The sequence below is a fragment of the Meriones unguiculatus genome, chromosome 5 (genome assembly GCF_030254825.1).
Source record: "Meriones unguiculatus strain TT.TT164.6M chromosome 5, Bangor_MerUng_6.1, whole genome shotgun sequence".
Taxonomy (NCBI): Eukaryota; Metazoa; Chordata; class Mammalia; order Rodentia; family Muridae; genus Meriones; species Meriones unguiculatus.
In genome coordinates this window covers 106241088-106266178 of record NC_083353.1, presented here as the reverse complement: position 1 = coordinate 106266178, position 25091 = coordinate 106241088, and the positions used below count along the sequence as shown (strand labels likewise).

At 45.8% G+C, this 25091-nt stretch overlaps 2 protein-coding genes across 3 annotated transcripts in view; one reads left to right on the top strand and one right to left on the bottom strand.

The window, feature by feature from the left end:
- Syn2 (synapsin II) overlaps window positions 1-25091 on the bottom strand; it is a 127834-nt gene that overhangs the window by 24281 nt on the left and 78462 nt on the right. Inside the window, exons 2-7 of the mRNA XM_060383965.1 lie at window positions 19676-19733; window positions 18372-18463; window positions 16209-16365; window positions 11645-11734; window positions 1665-1727; window positions 1164-1306 (exon numbers count right to left, since the gene is read on the bottom strand). Coding sequence (XP_060239948.1) covers window positions 1164-1306; window positions 1665-1727; window positions 11645-11734; window positions 16209-16365; window positions 18372-18463; window positions 19676-19733 — 603 coding nt within the window. The remainder of the gene's footprint in view (window positions 1-1163; window positions 1307-1664; window positions 1728-11644; window positions 11735-16208; window positions 16366-18371; window positions 18464-19675; window positions 19734-25091) is intronic.
- Window positions 3679-10139, top strand: Timp4 (TIMP metallopeptidase inhibitor 4). Of its 2 annotated transcripts, none has more exons than XM_060383966.1 (5): window positions 3679-4283; window positions 5462-5559; window positions 5997-6111; window positions 8691-8814; window positions 9513-9612. In XM_060383966.1, exons 1-5 carry the CDS (start codon window positions 4145-4147, stop codon window positions 9610-9612), a joined length of 576 nt encoding a protein of 191 aa, XP_060239949.1. In that variant the 5' UTR covers window positions 3679-4144. The 2 variants fall into 2 exon arrangements, with proteins under 2 accessions (XP_060239949.1, XP_021496678.1); XM_021641003.2 differs by having other exon boundaries at window positions 3687-4283; window positions 8691-8815; window positions 9495-10139.

Below are 25091 nucleotides of genomic sequence, written 5' to 3'. Positions count from 1 at the left end.
ACAGGAGTGCCTGTTTCTCTCTACTCTTAGCCCAAGTGCTCAAATCAGGAAGACACCCCCACCACCATCCTTCAGCTTAGCTTTCTTCAGGGTGTTCCCTGAGTCTGTGGGTGCCTACTGCCATACAAGGTAAGAAACAGAAACTTCATCACTCTCCCACAAGAAATTCACTGTAAAGAAGAACATGTTTTGTGCGAAGGACTAAAGTTGTGTGGAGCAAGTGTGGAGAGGAGGGCAGGCAAGGAGTATTTCCCTCCCTCCAGAGGTATCAGTACTGAAAAGAGGGGGGAGGGGGACAGTGAGAACGGGTGGGTATGGCTGAGGGACAGGAAAGCATTCAACTTAATTTGCTGAAGTCATGAGTGGCAGAAAGCAAATTCATGTATTAATGATGGTCTTCATTTATAAAGAAAGCTACATCGTAACCAACTTTTGAAACTGCCAGAGATTAATATCTCCAAATTGGAGCTGTGTACTACCTGCACATGTATGACAGAAGGAAGGTCAGGAAAATCTTGAACTCTCTGTTTTCCTGACATCTTTACTTTTCCCTATGGATGTGGCTATGTGGAGCAGCCATCCATTCTTGGGAAAGCGAGGCTTCCGGTGTTCGGTGCCATTTCCGAGGCGGGTGTTTCACCAGCTGCCTCTATGCTCTTGCAGTCTGGTGAAGCATGCAGAGCCCTCTGGTAGCATGAAATGTGCAGTGTGTGTAATGTATACAAAGCACATAGGGTCGTATGGTACACATCCTTTTTAAAAAAATATTAAAATAAGCATTTCTGTGAACATGATGTAGTGGCAGGTTTAATGTCTGCTATGGTTTTAGAAGAGTAAAGATGGGTTGGTTTTACTGACATTTGTCAAAACCTGTATGACAGTGGGATTGAAGAATACCTGTGACCACTGTTAGGGAAAAAGCCCATGTACTACCATCACTGTTGTCTACATTCTACAGTAAAGTAAGATCCACTTAGAGGCCAGTGGAAGGGCTATAATTTTATTTCTCAGAGCCCGCCCTTTGACTTAGACAGAATTCAGGCTAAGAGACCTGACTTAGCAGCATCCTCCCGCTGCTACTACCTTATGGATTGGATAAGGTTAAACTGAAGTTGCTGAGGGAAAATGGAAAGTACCCGCTGAACACCATCCCCCACACTCACATGTAAGCCTTGTAGTTGTTGCCAATCTTCTGAACCCGGATGTCATACTTGGCGTCAATGAAGGGTTCTGCTGTGGCATAGGTTTGGGTAAGGGCCACCACACTAGCAATGTCCTGGAAGTCGTAGTGATTTTCCACTTTGACCTAATGTTGATGTAAGGCAGATAGGAAGGGTGATGTGTGCATATAGTCACTGGGGAGTCACAAGCCAATCACACAGTTTCTGATACCAGCAAAACACGAGCACACCATCTTCCCAGCAGTTCCTTTGTGTCTAGTCCTTTCCCAGAGCCAGGGTCTTGTTGCAAAATATGTAAGGGGCCAACTGGGTCATTGTCTGACTTCATTGTATGACTGGACCAAATTCATGGTTTCCCAGGGAGCTGGTCAGGTCCTTAGGAGGAATCCACTAACACATGAAGAAGAGTAGTCTACACATGGGCTTGCTGACAAAAAGCCCCCTTTAGCTCAACCCAGACCGCTACCCGCCATCCTGCCTTACCTTGCCCATGCCTGAGTGAGCATGGCCAATCTTCACCACCACAGGGAACGTAGGAAGTGTAAGCTGAGAGCAGAAAAGGAAGAGATGCACCAGTCAGCCAGTCTTTTCTCCTAGGAACTCTAAAATATTTTCCTTGGGAGCATAGCATCCTCTAAAGAATCAGTGTGGGGGCTGGAGACAGCTCGGTGGTTAAGACGGCTTACTGCTCTTGGGGAGGGACCTGGGTTCAGTTCTCAGCACCCACATCAGGTGTCTCAGAACCATGTGTAACTCCAGCTCCAGGAGATCTGACACCTTCTGGCCTCCTGCATGCACTTGATTCATATGAACTCATAAAGGCATATATACATCCACACAGATTTATGAAAAAAAAAAAAAAGAATCTTTGGTGAACATTATCAAAACGCATTGCATGAAATTCTTGAATAAATTAATAGAAACATTAAAATAAAGAATCTGTGCACCCTACTCTTTTTACACATGAGACCCCCATAGAACACAGTAGTCTGTAAGCAGAGCTGTATGGGCCCTTTTCTTCTCTCCACTACGTTCTGCATGTTACTGCTTCCGTTTTCTCTGCATTAGACAACCCTGGCAGGGCCTCCTCTCAGCTAAGATTTTTTTTAAAAAAATTCATAAAATAGCAATTTTTGCTGTCTGTAAATTGTACTATAATAAACCAGAACCGTCTGGAATGCATTTTGATGTCCACTGAAACATGGACCTCTGACCAGCCTCTCTCTGTCAAGTGCCATCTCCCCCCTGCCAGCCGGCCCTAACTGGCCTCTTCCTCTGTCACATTCTTCACTACTTACCAACAGCACAGACTCGGCACCAAACACAGGATTTAGAAGAGATGACATAAGAATTTGGTAAGTTTACCCTTGGGAGACATCCTTAAGAAAGTATAACTCTTTCTCAAAGTAGCCCTGTTTTGTCAGAGGAGGAGTAAGACTTCAAGGGAGAAGGATCCTCCAAAGGCAGGGTTTTGAGCCACAACAAAATTCGGGCGGAAGGAGCATAGTGCCATGCCGGTGTAGGGGAGCACTGGACACCTCACGCCAGGTGGTGACGGTTCCAGTTTTCTTTGTCACTGACCTTCTGCAAGTCACTTCATGGCACCGGGCCTCTGAGCCTTCACATGTGCCAAGTGACAACACCGGGCTGATGCTTTCAAGAGCCCTCCAAGCAACACCTCCTGAGCCACCTGCCTCTGTCTGACTTCGTTCTCGTCCCGTTTCTTTCCTTTTAAACTTCTCCTCTCCCGTCTACCTGATGTCTTCTACAGCGGATAGCTAGCTATCAATGGTAGGGACAAGTCAGATTGCATAATGTGAACTCAGAGCTCCACGAGTACAGCTGTGATCAGAAATGTGGGTTTGGTATTCTGGGATGCAAAATGAAGAGAGGGAGAGAGAAATGTAATTTGGTCCTATTTTATGGAGAAAAAAAAAATTGGGGCCCAGAGACACAAAGATCACTGACGGTGGCAGTGGTAGTTAGAATCAAGACCCAGCCTCCTATCCTCCCCCGGCAGTCATTCCGCAAGCTTCTTTTCATTCAAATTCTTGGAGCACTTTGCTGACAAACAGTGGACAAGGCTTGAGTCACAATGACCCGAATGCCTGGCTTGTTTGCTAAGCGGCTCCGCCTTCTGCAACATGGCAGTGTCCCGAGGGCTAGGATGTGCAGTAGGAGCTCTGAGGTCCAAATTTCGCCCTCAGCTACAGTACACCCCGTGTTTTAAACTCCGTGGAAAGAACTGCCCCAAACTCCGTGTAGAGTCTAAGGCTCTGGCTGTTAGAAAGGGTTTTAAAGCACTGGCTACTTTCTCGCATCCTTCCCCACCCCCCCATCCCCCAGCTGACAGCGCCAAGACACACACACACACACACCCCAACTTTCTCTGTCCTGTTCCCTGACTGTTTGCTGTTGCTTTGGAGCCTCATAAATAGGGCATTGAAAACACTTCCTGAGGCTGAAAGAAGCCCTGAGTAGCTTGTCTCATTCCCAGTATGCAGCTCAGCGAGGGGTCCGTCCTCCTCTGTCACTGTCTCTTTTGCCTGTTGTAATTCTGTCTGCCTCTGACTTGGCCTGTGTCTGTGCCTCTCCTCACTTGCTCTTAGTGCCGGAGTCACAGTCCCTCATCTTTCCGCCTTCTTCTCTCTTCACTGGTCTTTGCTTTTCTCTCGCGACTAACGCTGCTCCTAAGTCTTCCTCCACTTCCAGGCTGCTGCCTCTTTCAGAATCTGCAGGCTTCTCTCTCATTGCTGGGGTCTGTTGGTCTGGTCAGGAGGGCCTTGGGTCCTGCGGCTCTGGGTGGCCTGGTGCCAAAGGAGGGAGGAGCCCATGGGGGCGGGATTGGCCCTAAAGCCACCTCATAAAGACTGAGACTGCACGAGGCATTCTGGAGGAGTCCTGGAGGGGCTGTTTGTTAAGACTGGCAGACCCCAGGAGCTCAGCTGGGGCTCTGCAGTGTCATGCCCTGGAGTCCCCTGGCTGTGCTGAGCTGGGCGCTGGTGCTGCGGCTGCTGGCGTTGCTGCGGCTACCCGGGCTGGGTGAGGCGTGCAGCTGCGCGCCTGCGCACCCCCAGCAGCACGTCTGCCACTCAGCTCTAGGTGAGTCCTGACCCTTGAGGACCACAGCTGGGTTGCCTGTGGGAAAGCTGGTATTGGCCAGAGTTTCTGACCTGGAGTCTGAGGGAAGGGGTGGAGTTCAGACCATGTAGGGGTGCCTCCTGCTGCAGCTGACAGGTCAGAAATGGCTATGCTTTATTGACTTTGGAAGTGCAAAGCCTGATCTGTAAGGAGCATAAATATTCCATCATGGATCTCCAGGGTAGTTCTGTCAGCTCAGCTTGATGGAAGTTAGCTGTATCTAGTAGTTTTTAGAACTCTTGGGGGTGGGGGTGGGGGAGAAAGGGGTGAGCATTTGCATTATAACACCTGTCTCCCTGCCTGCAGTTGAAGTTGCCAATGTGCCCCCACAGGACACACACCTTTTGTCCTTTCTTGACCCCTTCCTGAATACCCTTCTTTCATACTTTTAAATTCCTGGCAAACTATTATTCACCCTTAATTTTCTGAAGGCTTCTTGATTCCTTGTTAATCCTCCTTTTGTGATGGGTTTTGCTGGTTTTTATAAGGTGTTCTCCACTAGATTAGACTTTTGCAGGATAAGGACTCTCCTGCCTAGTGTAACGTCAGGAAGAGAGGAAGAACTTTTAAACAGATTTTCCAGGGCTGGGGGGGCTGTAGCTCCATGATACAGCAGTTGCTTTTCATGAATGAGGCTTTAGGTTCAGTCTTCAATGCTCAGGGTGGGGGAAAGAAGTAAAAAAACAACCATCCAACCAACCAACCAACCAACCAAACAGTTTTTGATAAGATGGAGAGAGATAAACTTCCTCAGTGGAGAACTGAGACATTTACAAATTCGATAAATGTTTGTTACTGTCACTTTTAGGTGAGTTATGAAGTTCTAAGATGTATCGATAGATGAGTCGCACACCAGTTGCCTTGAAGGGCCTCCTACGCTCTGGTCACTACATCCAGGGCTATCAAGAACTATGAAGCTTTTGGAAACCAATAGGTTAAAAGGCCAAAGGAACACAGTCTGAAGGGTTTAAAGCTGGCAACAACTCCAGGATAAATTCCAAGTCCCTTTTCTCATATGTACTATACTGCTGAGAACCACAAACACTCGAAACAAGAATTCCCTGGACTCAGAGGACCCTAGATCATCCATATCTCAGATGGCATACTCCCAGTGCTGAAGTTCCCCTTTTTCTGTGCAGTAATCCGGGCCAAAATATCCAGTGAGAAGGTAGTTCCTGCCAGTGAAGACCCTGCTGACACTCAAAAAATGATCCGGTATGAAATCAAACAGATAAAGGTACATGGGGGCAGACAGGGACTGAGCCGTGATGGGCTGATGGAGGGATGGGGTGTGTGTTCAGGGAGGGATGAACCCAGTGAAAATCAGGCAATGGGCTGAGGTCTCCTTATGATGGTGCTAGAGTTAGAACTGTATGAGCTGGTATGCACAGGGCTCATGGGAGTCAAGTGACTGTTTTAAGGTGGGAACTCACTGTCTATTCTATTCTACAGTTCTCTGACTATGGGACTTTCTCATTTCCCTGGAGTAAGTCAAGGTTTAGACATACACAAACCCATCCATCCATCCATCTACACACACACACACACACACACACACACACACCAACCAGCAAGGTCATCTGTGTACCAAACCTGAATTAGACTTTTGTTTAATGTTTGGAAAGAAATGAGCATCCTTTAACCCGGTGCTGCTCTTCCATAACTGCCTTTCAGATGTTTAAAGGGTTCGAGAAGGCCAAGGATGTTCAGTATGTCTACACACCGTTTGACTCTTCTCTCTGTGGTGTGAAACTAGAAACCAATAGCCAGAAGCAGTATCTTTTGACTGGTAAGTTAAGGGGCTAAACAGAGTTGTGACAGTGACCACAGCCTCTTAGTTGGGAGGAGCAGTGAAACTCCCTTTCAACCAGGAGTCCCTGCTACCGTGATCTCGGCCACTGCTTCACTACTTTAAGGACAGGCTGTTCTACCCATCTAGGACAGCTAATTCCATTTTGAAAGTTTTAGTTGGTAAAAGATTTTTTTTTTTTTTTTTGGCATTTTGAGCCCAAATACATTTCTGGAAAGTGTTCTCTGTGTGTTTATTGCTGCCCTGTGCACAAGCCTGACTCTTAACAGTTTCACCCCTGTGAACCTGGGGCTGGGCCAGCCTCCTCCATACTGAACTGGTTGGGATAGAACAGTAAATGAGCCACCTACCCAATACACCCAAGAATATGATCTGGGGATAAATGGATACAATGGTAAAGTATTCTGGGATTCAGGAAAAGAGGTGCTGGTGTGGCTGTGAACCCACAGGGAAGTGTCACTGCCTTAGTGGGCTCTAATATGGTCTACAGATGGGATAAGTCAATAATGAAGAAAGCAAGGAAAATGAAAATCACAGCTCACAGGGAGGAGAGGGAGGAGTTATCTGTGGAGCCAGTGGATGAATACATACTGCCAGGCCTTGGGCAGGAAAACGGAGACTCAGGAATAGGTCACAGTCCTCAATGAGTTCACAGTCCAGACATGTCTCTCTTGAAGAGTGACAGAACCAGAGGATACAATGAAAGGGGCGTGGCTCTGAAGATGTGGGATTACACTGCCCTGGGCAGCCTCTGCAGAGACAGGGCGTGCCATGGTATCCTCTAGTTCCCTCAGAAGCAGACCAGTTCCTTTACACCTCTTGATGCCTCACCCCTTTCCTAAGTACCCACTTTGTATGTCTTACCCTCACTGAGACTCTGAAGCATATCAGGAAAGAGAGAACATGATGTTTCTGTCCTCAAGTGGATCAAGAATAACCAAGGGTGGGGACACATGAGAAAAACCTAACTCAAAAAAAAAAAAAAAAAAAGCCAATGGTCCCTTCATTGATAGATAAAAGTCCTCTGTGACCAGAACACTGTGACCAGAACACCATTGTAGCTTTTTCTTTGTCACTTGTCAGTGACATAGTACCATGCCTCTTTCTCCCCAAGAGCTGAAAGGAACAGGGTAGTTGCAGGGTGTGTGGTTGTCCTGCTTTTGTGCAAGACAGTCCCAGTGTCCAGAGGCTCTCGCACTTGTGTGACAGTGAATTCCCACTCATTTCTTCAAGGCAGCTTCCTTTGTCCACCCTCTTCTGCACTTGGAGAGAATCATGCTTTCCCTTATCCTTCTATCTGGGCAATTACAGCCCAGCAACCTATGCTGACTTTTCTGTCTACCCTCCTAAGGGGCAGAGATCCTGTCATATTGATTTCTTCATCTGGTATTAGGTTATAGCAGCTGCTTAGTGAGTAAATGGTTGAGTGTCCAAGTTCTAGAGGGATGGCTTTGAGAAAAAGATGTATTGAAAAAGATCTATGGGGCTGGTGAGGTGGTTCGGGGTTAAGAGCACCAGCTGCTCCTTTAAAGAACACAGTTCAATTTCCAGCCCCCACATGGGGGCTCACAACTTCCGGGCTGTTTAAGAAAAAGACCTATGAAAGACTGGAAGAAACTTGATAAATTAAAAAAAAAAAAAAAAAAGGCCCTCTCTTACGGGGAAATACTCACCAAGACAGCTCTCAGTGGGGCAAGAGAGGCCAGTGTGTATACTGAAAAGGGGTAGACATCTTTGGTTTGGTGTGAGCCTACAACTGTACTGAGAACTCTATCTACATTCTCTCATTTAATCTCTGCAACAGCTTTACATTCCCATCCTCCATCCGAAAGGTTACAGCTGCTAGTACATAAAAGGAGGAGTCTGCCCCCCACCCCTGCTAGGGATCTAGCTCAGGCCCACTCCCAAGCTAAGCAAATGCACTATTACTGATCTACAATCCCAACCCTAGAGTCAGTCATTTTGTTGTTTGGTGTTTTACTTGTACCTTTTGTTTGTTTCTCTAAGAAAGGGTCTTGCTGTGTAGCCCAGGCTGACCTCAAGCTTTTGATCCTCTTGCCTCAGCCTCCTGCGGGCTAAGGATACAGGCATGTACCACCAGATTTGACAAGCTCCAGCCTGACTTTAAATCCTACCTTCTTTTTGCTTCATGCTAAAGAAACAGACCTTCAGCAGATCTCATAATTCTGCCATGTGCAGACACCATGCACTAGTCTTTGCTTTAAAGGTTATAGGGATTTGTCTGGTCCACTCCTTGAGTGCTACATTGTCACTGCTGTCAGAAAACCATTTGAGACTGGAGTTTTCTCTGTGTTGTATAGTGTTTGTTTAGAATACATAGGGCATAATTTCAGTGTGCTCACACACACACACACACACACATACACACAGAGAGACAGAGAGAGAGAGAGGGAGAGAGAAAAAGAGGTAAGAAAAAGAGAGAAAGGAAGAAGGAAGGAAAAGAAAGGCCATTACAAGTTGCTCTTTTGGACTCTTTAATGACTGGGACCCCTAGGAGCACTGTCTCCTAACTGGATTCCTTCTCTCTTTCTACAAAGGCCAGATTCTTGGTGATGGAAAAGTCTTCATCCATCTGTGCAACTACATTGAACCCTGGGAGGACCTGTCTCTGGTGCAGAGGGAGAGCCTAAATCATCACTATCACCAGAACTGTGGCTGCCAAGTAAGGGGATGTCCATTTCCAAGGTCTTCTGTGGGTGAGGGACAAGTTTAGAGCCCATGGTCTCATCCTTCATGTATTACTTCACATACATGTACTCATTTCCTGTACGTAAGTTGTGCCATGGAAGTTGGGGATGGGAAAGCAGAGTCCACAGTACCTTACCTCAAAGTACTTACACTTTGGGTGGGACCCCAGCAATCATATAAAGCAGACTGAAATGATGCTAAAAGAAAATCTAAGCCAGGTGTGTGGTATGCTCCTGTGGTAGCAGTACTTGAGAGACTGAGGAAGGAAGAGGAATCTAAGTTTGAGGCCAGCATGGGCAACATACTAAGACATTGTCTTAAAAAAAATAAGAAAAGGGAGCATAGAAAGATGGACAAAGTACTCTTTTCCAGGCATTTAAATAATTAATTTTCAAATTTTAATTTAGTCTATAACAAATTTGAGAAAAACTAAGATTTTTGTTTTGAGGTAAAGAAATAAAAGCTCTGGAGAGTATTTACAGTCATGGCGGAATAAGTCCCATCAAAGAGATGGGGAGGAGGGCACTCAGGAGGAAGCTTGGGACAGGGAGAAGACAAAAGCAGCTGGGATGGAAGTGAGGACATAGGGGTGTGACAGGCAGCAACGGAGAGAGGACATGCTGTTCACTTTGATATTGTATGATCATGACTAGATCACCACTTGCTATGCGGTGCCTTGTACCATCTCAGCCCCCAATGAGTGTCTCTGGACAGACTGGCTGCTGGAACGGAAGCTCTATGGGTACCAGGCCCAGCATTATGTCTGCATGAAGCACGTTGATGGCATCTGTAGCTGGTACCGGGGCCACCTACACCTCCGGAAGGAGTATGCTGACATCATCCAGCCCTAGTAGGGACCAGTGACCATATCCTTCAAAGAGTTCTGAAGACCGAGCCAGTGGCTCTCTGACTACTACCGCCTGCCATGCTGCTGCCAGACAATGAGAAGTGACAAGTGGATGGCCTGGCCAGCAAAATGGAGGCTGTGGAGCATGTGACAGCTTATGTCGCATCTCCAGCTCACAGCTTGTCAAGGGCTGGGAAGGTAGTGTGATTTATCTGCCTTGCCCTCAGCCCCTCTCCCCTGTCTCCCAAACCTTGTTAGTCTAGTTTCCACCGATTACTGAAAGTTTTTATTCTGGCTCTGTTTAACTGGCTTTTCTTAACTCATGATAAAGGAGAAGCTGTGATTGTCATGAAATGGCACAAACTTGCGATGTGCGCTATGGATGGTGGGCTGACTGTATCCCGAGTGGGCTGGATGCCAAAAAGACTGCAGTAAAGCTCCATATCCTCTACTCCCACTGTCTTAACTTAGCCTTATCCTCTGACACATTCTCCTCTGCTTGAAGGACACAGTAAGAGCTGAAGAGCCCACTCTTTCTCAGTATCCTGCAAGTCCCTGATACTATTGCTGGCAGAAAGTCTGGCCCAGTTGGCACATATCTTTGGACAAGAAAAAGACTTACATACTAGAACAAGTATTTTCTCTTAGGTTAAATATCTCTGTTGCCTTCTACTGGTGACCAGGGACTTCTCTTCAGCCTCCTTTAGGTGTTAACGTCTTTGTTCCTACTTTAGAACTTTATTTTTAAACAAAAACAACAACAAAAGTGAGCCCAGATCACGATCTTTCCCTGAGGCCACATTTCAGTAGAGGGTGAGAGGGGGATAACACAAAGACCCTCTGGGGACAAGATGCTAGTGGGGAACACACCTTTAAGTTCCTTGACGTGTCTTCAGCTGCTCCCTGTTAAACATTAGGGCAGGAAAAAGCCAGCTGAGATCCTGAGAGTGTCTCCACCCTTCAGCTCAGTCCCCTTACCACTGTGTCTTGGACTCTAGCTGCCAGTCCCTGAAGGCTCCTCTGCCTCTGAAAGTCTTCAGGCTTTGTCTAAGTGGAAAAACACTGACAATGGCCTCTACGGTTTATTAAATCATGTAGCTCAACATCCCAAAACTTTTTCCTGGGGAAGCTCTGGAAAAGATGATAGAGGTTATCAGTTCTTTTTGACAGCTCAGGACTGTTTTGCATTTTTGATATATAGTCAGATGGTGAGCAGGGCTACGTGTGCTATACTGGAAGAAGGTGGTGGATTTAAATCCAGTGATGGAGGAGGGAATGGGAGGGGGCCAAACATGATCCCTGTCCCAGAACACAGCACTTGGAAGGCTCTGGCAGTGACATCTCCAACTGGGATCATCCAGTGATGCTCCACACCATCCTTGGGTAGAGGCTGTGGGGATGGAAAAGTAACCTCTAGGTTGCTTAGTATGAAACATCTTCATAGCTTTCAACCAATCATTTTTCTTTTCCTTCTGACCTCCGGGGGTGAATTCAGAGAAGGCATAAGAGTCCTTGTGCCCTGTCACAATTTGGAGGTGGCCAAGGAAATAGAAGTTTAGTGAAGAATAACAGAGGCAACAGCTTTTATCTCAGGAGGCTTCAAATCTATCACTTGAGGAGTCTCTCTGAAATCGTGTGTATGCTGTATCCTGGTCACCTGGCATGCGGTGAGGGATATCACACGCCCAGTGGCACATGGCTAAGCTAAAGAAACACTCAAAATTATGAGACCTTCTGACTCTTGGTTCACAGATTAAAATGCCCTCGTGTTTCTGCTTTTCTTTACTCTGTCACCAGAACTGGAAAACAAAAAGCTGTCGGCTGGAATCTAGCTACCTCTGCTGCTCTAAGCAGCTCCATGGCTGCCTGGAGCGGTGGGCCTGAGGTGCTGAGGCTCTTGACAGACCTCTGGAGTCACCGTGTGGTTAAGAGTAGGAACAGCAGGGAGTCACCTACCATCTCTCGATGGTTGGGGTAGTAAGTCTGCTCGATGAGTGGAAATTTCTCCCCTCCCAGTGTCTTGAAGATGGACACCATTTGAGCAAACTGCAAAGACAAGAAAGAATTTCAGTGTATCTTCAACTCCTGAAACAGACAAAACATCAGTTTATCAAATAAACAGAGGCATTCTCTCGGTAGAAGGCATTGCTGATACCAAGAAAGACAAGGTACACGCAACTTGTATTCAAGAACAGATGCTTTAGTTGGGCAAAGAGAAAGCTAGTATTCACTGATGGCCTACTTAATTTTAATGGCTGCTACATAATTATTTTTTCAAATTGGCATGGATGAGAAGGAATAGGGAATTTCACTTGAATCACAGAACTGGGGGTAGAAAAGTGGTGCCTATCTGTCATCTCAGCATCAGTAGAAGCAGGAGGCCAGCCTGGGCTACAGACTGAGCTCTAGGACATGGTATTGGGCTACATGGTAAAATCTTGTGTCAAGAAAAACAATTAATAATAGGATTGAAAAGAGGTGAAACTAGCATTGAAACATGAGTCTCTTAACTCCAAACACATGCACTTCTGAGTAATGAGCAAAATAAAGCTGAAGATGTAACAGGCCAGACAAAGAAATAAATGATAACTTTCCCCCGTGAGCTCTACAGACCCGGAAGTGTCTGCGCAGGACGTGTCGTGAAGGAGGCTGTTCTTCGGATAGAGTGGAGGGCCAGTGGTGAGACACACACATCCACCTTCCTGGCACTGGCTTACTGGACTTACAAGGACTGAACTTGCTCAACCCTTTACATGTGGTAAAATGAGAAAAGTCTAGGTTTGAATATCCAGCATTGGGGCTAGAAGGCTTCTGGTGCACATCCAGAATCCTTGACTTTCAAAAACAAAGAAACTAAAATCAGAGTGACCCCCTGCCCGAGGTCACACTCTTGGGCCAGGTTCACTGCCGGATTCTTCATTCAGTCCTCCGAGTACCTACTTTTCAAATTCTACATGCTCTTCTCACAGGAAACAGGACGTCCCCACCTAGCCCACAGGGATCCCACAACACCAACTGCAGTGCATTGACACCAGGGGGAATCTAGCATCCTTTCTCTGGTGGGACCAGTTCAGGCTCCAAACCACTGATAGCTCGATGAGATACTAGGGAAAGCTGTTGGCAAAGTCGCCCTCTACTTGTCAGAGACAGGAAAGCTAGGACCTTTTTACAAAGTTTAGGTCTCATTCTCTGTAAGGGATGTTAGCATGTGCATGATGTAGGAGAGTTGTTAACAAAGCAGAGTCTTCTGGTGTTTTCCTCTTAACTCGCTAGTAGCCTTTGGACAAAAGGCTCCTCCTTTACAGACCCCCTCTTCAGAAGTGAGCAGAGAAGGGTCAGTCCCATCAGCTTCTCACACTGCATCAAGAAGAACATCTTTTATTGCATTTTTCCCAAACTCTTCCATTAGATCATGGTCTTTCTGTGCCGAGTATTTGCTTAAAATATGGAAAAACAGGAGCCTTTCCGGGCCACAGTCTTCAGTAGCGTGGAACTAGTAAATTTGGAGTTCTAAGACTTCCTTTAGGACTCAGTCTCCAACACTTTCTTGTTTGGAGAGACTTCAGACAGCCTCCATTCCAGGTCTCCTGATTTATCTGTGAGGACACTGAGGCTAAGGAAGCCTCAGAGCTCACCTGGTATTGAGAACCGCTCTGGGAGAGTGCCCAGGTTTCATTATTCCTTGCCCACTGCATCCCTCGTTGGTCTTTGTTTGCTTCTCACCCATGGCTTCTTCAGTTTTCTCTGGCTATCAAAACTGACCCCCAGCCCTCTTCTTCATTCACCAATCCTTCCTACCACTCCACATGACCTTCAGACCAATTTGCCCACCTGGACCTGGCAGGATTTCTTTTCTGCCTAGGCTTCTAAAGCTCTCCAGCATCCCCAGGGAACTGATGCCAGCTCTGCCTAGAGACCTCTGTCCTGCTGCAGCCCACACTCTGGCATGGCACCAAGACATGTGGGGCCCTATCTTCCCCATGTGTGGGTGAGTTACACAGACAATCATACAGATGCCAGGAAGGCCTCCGGCAGACTCCCAGGGGCCTGGGACAGCCAAGTCTAAAATGACAGCCAGTTCCCAGGCTCCATTTGGGTCCCTGAGAGCTCACTCTGCCCTCCCAACTCCATTCCCTGTCTGATTAATGTACTAGGCTTGGCATCAAACCTCTGCCTCCCTGGAAACTCAGATTAAGTCCCAAGTACACAGTTACCAATTAAACAAAGGTAATATCTGATAAGGACTATTTCCTCTATGCAGACTTAAAAATGAATCTGAGAGCTGGTGTGGTATTGGCAATGAACAGGAAGATGCTTATTTAAACCACTTATCAAATGACTCAAGAAAGAATTCATTGAAGAAATGGGGTTTTGGGTTCTATTTGAATAATATGTTGTCCCTATCTCTCCTAGACATTAAATAGTTTAACCCAGGTCCATCAATCTCCAAGTAACCCAGAATTCAGATACATCCAGAGCAATCAGAGATGGTAGCATTGCTCTTGCTTTCTCTGTACCATTGCTTTCACTAACAGAAAACCCACAGCTAGCCTGGCCAGTTTTGGGGACAGCAGAGTCATCGCTCTGAGTCATTCTGGTGCAAGGCACAGCCTTCTCTAGCCCACTGGATGGCTCTCCTCACATCAAGAGCACCCACAGTAAGAAATACAGAAAACATGAGCCAGAGTGCTCCTATCAGAGGAACACGCCCCTTACTGTCATTAAATGTGTCCACTTCTACAGACAAGCTGAGAACAACACGTGAAATGTCATTTGTGTGGCAGCTGCTAAGTGAGACTACAGGGAGAATTTGGTATGTGGCCAGGAAGCCCTGTTGTTCCCATGCGACGCCAAAGGCAATGTGCTGGGTTTATGAATGGGTGAGAATATGACCCCTCACCAGATCCCAGATCCCATGAGGGATCTCTCTGTTCCTCCCTTCTCTAACCTTTACCACAGTTTAGAAAAAAAATACAGGACCATTTTCTTTGGGGGGTCTCAGTATCAGGGAACTATAATAACCACATTGGCAGAGTAATGGCGTTTACTATTAATCACAGTTCATAGACACAGAAACTGGAAACACAGGGCTACATCATTAAATCACTCAGTAAAAGCTGACACCAGTGGCGTTGCCCTGTGTAGTTATGAGAGAACAGAATTCTGACAGGAAGTGGGGATGGGGTGGGTTAGGACGGATTTCAGGAGAAAAGTCATGTGACTGAGGAGAAATGGGAGCTTCCCAGGAATGATATTTGATAGATACCTCACATGTGCTTTCTGAGACAGGCAGAACACTCAAATCACACCACCCTTTTAGCCCATTTCTCCAGCACAGTAGGATTCCAAATGTCACAGGCCACGCACAGGGAAAAGCTGCAAGCCAAGCTCAGTCACCCAGCCCCTCCTTAACCAGCAGCTCTCAGACCGCCTCCTGCTTGTCCACATCTCTTCCTCCTACACTGGAAGGTCTCTCTGGAATCCACGGGACAGGAAAGCTGACCATTTAAGTGTGGGGGGGAAAAAGTCAACAGCAGAGTCAATGGGCTTGTGTGGTTACAGAAACCCCCCAGCTCCCAGAGCGAAGAGGGTTACGGTTCAGAAATGTCACAATGAGCCTGCTGGACCTTGGCAACCTAGCGAGTGTGAAATTTGATTATTAAAAAAACAAGAAGATGAGGAGAATATGATTAGAGGCAGCCAGCCTGGGGCAGCAGAGCTAGCAGCCTCGCTCTCCATGCTTCATTCCTTCAACACTTTCTCGGCCTGAAAGTTTCCACGGCCCTCCAAAGCTTCTAGACTGGCTAGGGAAGAAGAGACCAAGGCAGCTCTTCTCCACTCTGTGTGAGAGGCAGTGTGACTTACAGAAATCCTGGCTCTGTAAGTTTGGCAAGTGGCTTAATCCTTCCTGGGTCTTATTTCTCTGTACAAAGTGAAAATAATAATACCTCCCCAGTAAGCTTATCGTGAAGATTAAATGATATTACATTGAATAATCTCAGAGAATGGCACCATACAGAGAGAGGTTTTATGCTCCTCATTTTCTTTTTTCTCCCACAAGGGGGTAAGACTTGACTATCTCAAGGGAGACTTTCATTTCATATCAACTGTTTAACTCATGTGGGTGCAGATGAATCTGACTCTGGGTTTATTGAAGTACTGGCAGAGCTCTGTCTCTAATACCCTTCTGAATTAGATCTCTCTGTTAGCTTTCGGCTTTTCCAATAGTTTGCCCATTTTAAGAGGCAAGAGGCAAGCACTTTCACCACCGAACCCCCTGGTCAAGGAAAGACCTACAGACCTGTAAGGATTTCATCATAGGATCTTTGTGCAGCATGACAGAGAGGTCAAAGGTCAACTCCGAAGCAAAAGTGTGCAGCCCATGACATGTGGTGGTCCACTGCTATGATGGCCTGCCCCACCCAGCCTCCCGGCCGACAAGCCTCTCAGATCTTCTCAGTCAGGGCTATTAGTGGAGTGCTGGAGGTACTCTGGGTTCGGGGTAGGAAGGGTGCCTTACCACCCATGGCTTGTCACAGAAGTTGTAAATGGACTCCAGTGAGTTGATGCTTGGGAGGCCTGCGTACTGCATGCCAATGATCAGGTGGCGGAAGTCCTCGTTCTCCGCCATGCCAAATGCATGCTGTCGGATGAGTACAAAGTCTGGTCTGAAGGACCTGGTAAGAATGCAGAGGCAGGTTTCCATTAACAAATACTTCAAGTGACGCATTTCCAAAGCCTAAGACAAGAGAAGAGATGTCAATGACCAGCTGGTCCATGGCCCTTGTGTTATTATTACTCCTTTCCGGATAGGGTAGTGAAGTACCATGGCACTTTCCAAAGGAGATCTGAGGACTATGTTTCTGAATCTCTCTCATTCCTTTGGACTAAATGCTGTCTTTTTCTGGCATACGAATACTTGAAGGAGGGAAGAGACTTTTAGGCCCCCATACCTTAAGTGAAAGAGATTTTTCTCTGTCCTCATAGAGTAGTGTGTCAGCCTGAAGTGCCTGTAGTTCCAGGGTTAGTGCTCAGATCAGGTTCTGGAAGACCACATTACTACCAGATCTCTGGTCTTAAAGTACCACTCAATTCTTTAAGGCTGATCCTTAAAATAGCCAATGCCCTCATCAGACCCCAGGAGAGCAAGGAGCTAGCCTGGCTGAGGGTAGATGCCAAACTTCCCAATGTTATTCTTCCAAAACGGACGCTAGGGAGGGGTGCAAATATTTTTTGCAGAGCTGAGGTTGAGCAACGGGAATGCAGGAAGCACTGAGAGTACGGAATGTTCCCATGCGTGGAAAAGCTCCCCTGGTATCACCTCTAGCCAGCAAAGCTCCTAGCCATAGCTGCTTTAGAGGACTAGGTTGCCTGTCTTCGTGCCCTAGCTTTAGAGACCTTCCCAGAAAAACAGTTTGTGGCAGCATCTACCCTCAAGGCTCTGCAGCTCAGCATTTGACACCATGTACAATGACCTACCTGGTCCACTGCCCAGGCACCCGTCCAACCCCCACCTACAGACAGATCCAGCCCAACCCAGCTCAGAGATCTCCTCTAGTAGTGAGGGTTAAAGGAGCTTTCTTCAGTCATTCAAAGAGTCACTACCAAGATGGCGTAACATCTGCTTAGGGTACTCTGATCTCATATGAGGCCCAGATACCCCGAGTAGGCCCTTCCTGTTGGACACTGAAGAACAGCTGTATCCCTAACATCAAATCCCAACCCTATATGCCAATTAAAGAAAAAAAAAATCTGAGTTCCCACATTGGCACCTGTCCTGGAGTCCTGCTGCTGGACCTTCTGTCACTATCTGCTTAAGTGTGTATCTCATGACACATTCAACCCGTGGATGGAGAAGCCTGTCTCTCCTGCTGTAGGATCTACCTAAGCTCATTTCACACCTAAGTGGGCATCTGCTTTTCCTATGTTCTTCTTCAGATTTCAGAATGGGCAAGCCCATTTTCCTATTGGCACACCCAGTTTGGCCTTTCCTGCCCCTGACCCAGATCCTGTTGGACACTCTGAGGGGTCAGGGTCCTGTGAGTGAGGTAAGGAAGAGAATGATGTAGGGACCTTCCTCAAACAAGAGAAAACCTAAAGCAATATTAAGTTCTGGGAAGAATGGAAACTATTTCTCCCATCTGGAATTCTCGACCCTTCCCTGAAAGAACTGCTGTGGATACATGAACATCCCAGGCTTAGGTGCTCAGAACACCACCCGGAATGGAAGTGTTCTGCAATGCCTATTCCAGTAGTAGATTTTCCCGTCACACACATGAGTTGTTGGGAATGAGGAATAAAGAGAGATATACAGGGATGAGTGTCAAAGGAACATGCGTCCAGCTCAGGGCTTTGCCACCAGCTCTGAGCGATGTTAAGCAAATCAGCATGAATAGGAAGAGTGTGTGTTTAAGAAAGCAATGGAGCCTGCTTTTCAGGAGAACCATTCAGAGTGATAAAAGCACAAACCCACACCGACTTGAGGATAGACAGCAGTCCTAACAGAATCCGGTCACCTCTACGTGAGACTGTGAGCCTTAGAGTAGCTTTCTCTAATGCTGGACTAAGAGCTGCCTTCACTAGTACTTCCATGCAACACACAGTGTGACTACCTCAAGTTGACTTTGAAGCCACCACATCAATTCAGAGGTGACAGCAACCTCAAGGTCAGAAAGGCCCTTACCGAACAACCTTTGTGCCATTCCGGAGCACCTGCATGTCCACTGCATAGGTTCCATCTGCGTGGGCCACCAGGTTAAGCTCTGAAAATTCCGCCTGGAGAGTAACAGTACAGAAGTGAGTCTCAGTCCTCCGCACACAGCAGCAGCCATGACACCAGGAATTTATTTCATTTCCACGTGTTCTCACCTCCATTAGATTTCACCCAACACTCAAGGAAACCCTTTGAATCAGGTGCTGGAGATAGCCATCCCATCTAGCAAAGGAGAAAATCACTTAAACCTCCTGACTTTCTACACCTACCACTGTGTCTTCTGACTCGCAGCTCAGTATCCTTTGAGCCTCTCTACAGAGAGAGCATGTGACCAGGAAAAGCAGCTCCTTTCTCAGTCTCTGTATGAAAGCACTGGGTTCTGGGTTCAGCTACTGGGTTTCCGTCTCCCTTGTCCTTGACACAGCATGTCAAATGAGGAACCTGCCTTGCCTGGGTTTCTGTTTCTTCAGTCTAGAATGCAGGGATAGCTTTTTATCAATTTAGAATATCTAACAAGCTGTTTTAAGAATGGAATATAGTCTGGGCATGGTGGTGTATCCCTTTACTCCTTGCACTCTGGAGGCAGAGGTAGGCTGATTTCTATGTGTCTGTATCAAGTTCTAGGACAGCCAGAGCCACTTAGTGAGATCATGCTGTAAAAATAAATACATACATACATACATACATACATAAAAGTAGTAATAAGTAGAAAAAGTATCCAATTATTCTGTAAATCCTAACACAGAGATGAGAATAACTTCTGTTATTAAACAAAAAATAAGTTATTTAAACAGGACATCTCCTCCCTACAAAGGACCTAATTTTATATTACCAGGGAGCAAGAGGCAAAGGAAGGTAAACAAACAAATGAAAAAACAAAACAGCCTTTCAAGTCTCCCTTAAAAACAAGGGGGTGTTCTTCTTGTAGGTTCCCTCTGAAGTGTAGCCTCAGGGTCAGAGTAGGCAGACAATGAAGAGAAGGCATGTGCCCACCCAGAATTATATACACTGCCTCCAGGATCATGGGGTGTGGCCAGTAGCCTAGGAAGACGCTCCTCTAAGGCTTCCTCGGCAGCTGGGAAACCCTACACTGCAAAAGGCTATTGAGAACCACATTTGTCTCTGAACCCAACATCTGAACTGTTAAGAGTTGAGGAAGTGAAGAACCCTAGGACAGGAGATGCAGAGCTGAGAATACAGTGAGTGACCCTGGACAGGACTAGATGGTTCACTCTGGGACGACAGAGGGAATGTGAGGCTTCATGCTGGATTACCTGTTCCACTTTGATGTCATAATCTCCAAGGACTTTTTTACCCCGAAAGCACTTGGCCCTAGAGAAAGGGAAGAGAGCACACCAATTAGTTTTGTGCAAGTAAGTGTGTGAACTCATACATGTAATCTCTGCAGTAAGAGGACTATGGCAGATGAACTCCAGGCTGAGAGTTGGGAGACTTTGACTCTGGCTCTTCATTTGCTTTGGATTGTCTTATTTAAAGTCCCAAGCAAGCCACTTCGGTTCTTTTAGCCCCAGTTTACCCACCTGCAAAATAATCCACAGTACCCTTTCATTTTCAACTGTTTTATCATTTTATGATGAAATCCCCTGTATTACACACACACACACACACACACACACACACACACACATACACACACATATACATCTAGAAATAGTAATTTTCTCTGTATTGTTCACTTGGTAAAGACTAGGTCAATCTTACACACTTCTGAGGTTTTCTTGTCAATTTAGAACTGTCACCCACTTGTGGACTTTTAGGATTTAAAAGAAATCCCTATGGGCTGGGTTGCATTCAGTTGAGTTGTTGGCTGTGGAGGGGTGTCCTGCGGAGATCCCCAAACAACCCAAGCTGATGCTAGGACAGAGGGTTGCTCTCTGCAAACTGTCCCATTGCAGAGGACGACATGCACACAGCTCAGTGAATGTGGAGAGGCTAAACTGTGCCTGCGTGGAGTCTTCACCCCTACATTCTAATATCTTTGGGGTACGAAGGTATGCTGCAGGCTACAGAAAGAGAAACATGGACATCAAACTAACCACAAAACCTTTGACCTACAATCTGTCCTGCCTGCGAGATGTGCTGGGGCAATCATGGCACAGAACTTGTGGGAATGGCTAACCAATATCTAATTTAACTTGAGGCCCACTTGACAAGAGGGAGTCCATGTTCAACACTGCTTGAATGGCCAAAAATCAGAGACAGGATAGCCCAGAGACCTTCTGGTAGAACCAAAAATGATGTCTTAAAAAAATAATAATAAAATAATTCCTAATGGTTTTCTGCTACACTCAGAGATCAGTGGCCCTCTGGTCATCATCAGAGAGGCTTCCTCCAGCAGCAGATGGGAGACCCATGGCCAAACTTGAGGAGTGTAATTGGAGGTTTTCTTTAGGTCTCTACCCTTGGAACTTGAGGAATCCCTCAGAAGAGGGGGAAGAAAGAATGTAGGAGGAAGAGGGAATGGAGGCCACCAGGAGAACATGGCCCACTGAATCAACTATGCAGGGATCATGGGAGCTCACAGAGACTGAAAGTGGCAGGCATGGGGCCTGCGTGAATCTGTACCAGGTCCTCTGTTTTCATGTGGCTGTGAACTTGGTGTTTTGGGGGACTCCTAACTGTGGGAGCAGGTGTGTCTTTGACTCTTTTGCCTACTCTTGGGATTCTTTTCCTCCTGTTTGGTTGCCTTGTCCAGCTTTGGTGTGAGGGCTTATTGCCTTGCCTTATTGTATTGTGTTTTGTTGTGTTTGGTGGTTGTTTCTTGGAGGCCTGCTCTTTTTTGATGGGAGATAGAGGAGGAGTGGATCTAGGGGGGAAGGGAGGTGAGAGGGAACTGGGAAGAGTGGAGGTGGGTGGAAACTGTAGTTGGGATGTACTGTCTGAGAGAAGAGTCTATTTTATTTTTTTAAAAGCTGAAATCAAAGCAAAAGGAATAAAGAAATAAAGATTTACAGGGACAAAAATGACATTTCTAAGGCCATTTGGCAAGTTAGTGACACAGTCGCAAAGGACCCTGAGTGCAGTGTCCCCATGCCACACAGCACCATCTTCCTCTGCCGATATGCTCTTCCCACTCTCCCACACTGTGGAAACTGAATTACCACATGTGCTGCCCGATTTTTTTTCCTCATTTTTTTTCTTCCATTCAGGAGATTTAATGATGCTATAAGCACTTGTCCCACCACAAATACTTCCTATCCTGGTTCCTGTCAACTTACTCAGGATGAGGCCAGGCTATTTCCTTTGCTCTATGGATTCTGGAACAGACCGTTCTAGGAAGTTGTCATTTGTGCTATCCAAGTCCCTGGACACCCTGAAATTGCTCCTCTGAGGCACTGGGCCATCCTGGAGCTGGATTACTAAATCCAACCCCCCACCTCTGCCCTAATTCCTTCCTAAGTTTCACATCAGCTTGCTTCCAGGACCCTGATCAACATGCACAGTCTAGCATGCCCCTCAGGCAGGGGCACTGAAGCACATGCCACTCTCCTGACATTTGTCTGCATGGTTCTGTCATTGCTCTGCAGATACCGGACTCTGTCAGTCTGTTCCCATGATTATAACAAGGAGGAACTAAAATAAATGATCCATGACATGGCTTTTCTTTGGTTGTATGCCTACACTGCTATCTTGATGCTTCTTCCTACCTTTGTGTATCAAATAGCTTTTCTGTAAGATTAGCCCAAGAGACATCAACAATAACGTTCATTCTGTGTGAAGATTAGTATGTTCTTTGACATACTAGTTTCTCAAGCTCTGTGAAGGAGCGAAGAGAGAGAATGCTTCCTGTCCATCGGACTGCTGGGGAAACTGAAACCCCAAGCAGTTCAGCACTGTGCTGGCTTACAGAAAACGTCAGGAGTTAAGCTGAGAACGGAGTTTGAATCTACATGCTCACATGCTGCCAAGTTTTCTAACTTGCTTACTTATTTTGTAGGTTTTGATAAGTGATACCGGGATGTATTTATAGATCTTGGCTGGGTTTATCTGCCACTTCCTGCACCTGCCCATTGACCAAATTGGCTAATGGAACTATTTTAATGCCTTTCCTCCACCCCAACCTTACAAGCTATCCTAATGCCTTTTCCTTAAGGTAATTTGTCCTGTTGGAAATCTTAGTTTGTGTTTCCTGGCCGAGTCACTTTATGTTATCACCATAAAGATGGCAGCAGGCAAGGCACAGATCCCTCTTCTAGATGAGCACATTCATGAAGCAACTGGCCTTTGGACATTCTGATTTGTTTTCTAGAAGAAAAAAAAAAAACTTCATGGAATAAATTCCATAACTTGCTAGCAAATGACAGAAACACCTCCTGAGGTTAATAGGGAACAGGAAGCAGTGTGCTGGGATCCAAAAGGCAGGCTCTGCAGCCTCACTCTGGGGTGAGTGCTGGCTGCATCCTTTTGTGGCTGTGTGACCTTTGGGAAGGATCCTACATTTAAATAAATGATAACAAAGTTGTTTATATTACTATATTTATATTCAATCTATTTTCAAAACAAAATAAAAGAATAAAAATGTTAATGTTTCTTTTTTGTTTTTGTGTGTGGGTTTTTGTTTTGTTTTGTTTTGTTTTGTTTTTCGAGACAGGGTAGTTGCATGTCCTGGGCTCAATCTGTAGACCAGGCTAGACTCAAACTCAGAGATCCGCCTGCCTATGCCTCCCTGAGTGCTGGGATTAAAGGCATGCCCCACACCCAGCTTGTAAATGTTCTATTTTTCCATTCACCTCTTATCAAGTACAAGCCCAGTATCATTTGCCAGCATCCCCTTCTAGTGGGGTGGGGGTGTAGACCTAACTGTATGCTCTAAACACACTCATACAGCATCTTGCTAAGAAAACTTTTTGAGCCTTAATTTTTCTCTCACTCAAGAGCGTATCTCAGTGATAGGATTTTTAGCACACAGCAGTGGGATCCCTGTAGCTACATGAAATGCTCTACACGGTGACTTAATGGGTGTTTACTAGTGAGTAGATCTCTATGTTCCATTTTTATAGTAGATATCTATAGTCTACACTGAAGTCTTTGCTTCACTGGTGCTAGCTACATGGTTTACATGTTAATATACAGACACGGAAAAAATGATTTTTGTTGAATTCCTGATGCAAGAAATAAACTCAGCCTCTTGCAGAATTATCAAACTGCTTCCCACCCAAGGAAAGGATTATATCATACTTCCTGTTTGAAAGTTTGGGAAATATGTTTCACCTGCCTTGGTTTTCCCATACTATGCCTTGTATAAGATAGCAACAGAGTAGACAATTAGCAAGGACTTTGTGACTGACAATCTTATAAAGTAATCCAGATTCATACCCTTGTGCTCAATCCTAAACAGAACCCTAGATGTACATCCTTGCAGCACAGACTAAAAATATCTGTGGTGCCTGCATTGTCAATTTCCCCCTATTGTAACAAGTTCTTAATAAGCCTAGCAGCTGAGGAGCCATGTGAGTTTAACGGCTTGCAGCTTCCTTAATGGACCAGGTAATAAACCATCTCCCCTTATTGCTAAAATGAACAGAGGCATCTAGCTATAACTTTGTTATTCAAGGAAAATTATATCTTTAGTGGTGCATGATGGATAGGAAGATGGCTTGAGCCCAGAACTTTGAAACCAACCTGGGCAACATATTAAGACTTTATCTCAAAACAAAACAAATGTGGGTGGAAGAGCTAATGACAAATTTAATAATTAGCAGTAAAGACTTGCTGAGAACCAAACACTAAATATTTTATGTATTTTATCATATTTAATAATATCTGACCAGCAGATGCTAGGAGAGAATGATGGGTATGGAAATGAGACAATGTTAGGCCACAGAGGAGGACTTTGCAGCCAGCCCTGAAGATACTTGATAAAACAGGGTCAAATGAAAGGGGAGGAGGTCCTCCCCTATCAGTGGACATGGAAAGGGGCAGGGAAGAGACCAGGGAGGGAGGGTGGGGTTGGGGAGGGAATGAGGGAGCGGGATACAGCTGGGACACAGAGTTAACAAAATGTAACTAAAAAGAAAAATAAAATAAAATTAAAAAAAAGAAATGAGACAAGAGAGAGTAATTGGTGTGTGAATATGGTCAGAACACATGCACATGTGTGAAAATTTTATAACAAAAGTCATTATTATATATAATTAACATATATTCATAAAAATAAAATTTTAAAAGGAAATGGAATCAGATGAAATGTTCTGAATCTCTGAAATACTATGGAAATGTGAATTACTGTTAGAAAACACAGCAAATGTTGTTTGCATTAATGTAACCAATGTGATTTCCTCATCTGAGAGACTTTTACCATAGGTATTGTCTGTTCTTGACACTTGGCTCATAGCACCAGTGGCTGATGCCACCTTTCAAAGTCAGGTGTCTAATAAAGTCGGATGCCTGCCCCAGGCACACACCATCGCTTCAGATCATGCCCTGTGTAAATCCTGGATTTTCCAGAACAGTTTGGATTTAACGTTGTGTGACTGCGTGTTCTGAACTTAGGCCTGTGCAATTATAATCACGTGCCTTAAATGTCCAGATCCTTCCTCGATCTCTCACTTAGCAGGCTCACAATCAGGAGCTGCTGACTTGCTGAAGATGCTGGGTGTGGTGGACCAGGAGCCATCCTAGGGACTGAGAGGACGAGACTGTCTCTGCAAGCCTACGTGTCTCTCTTCA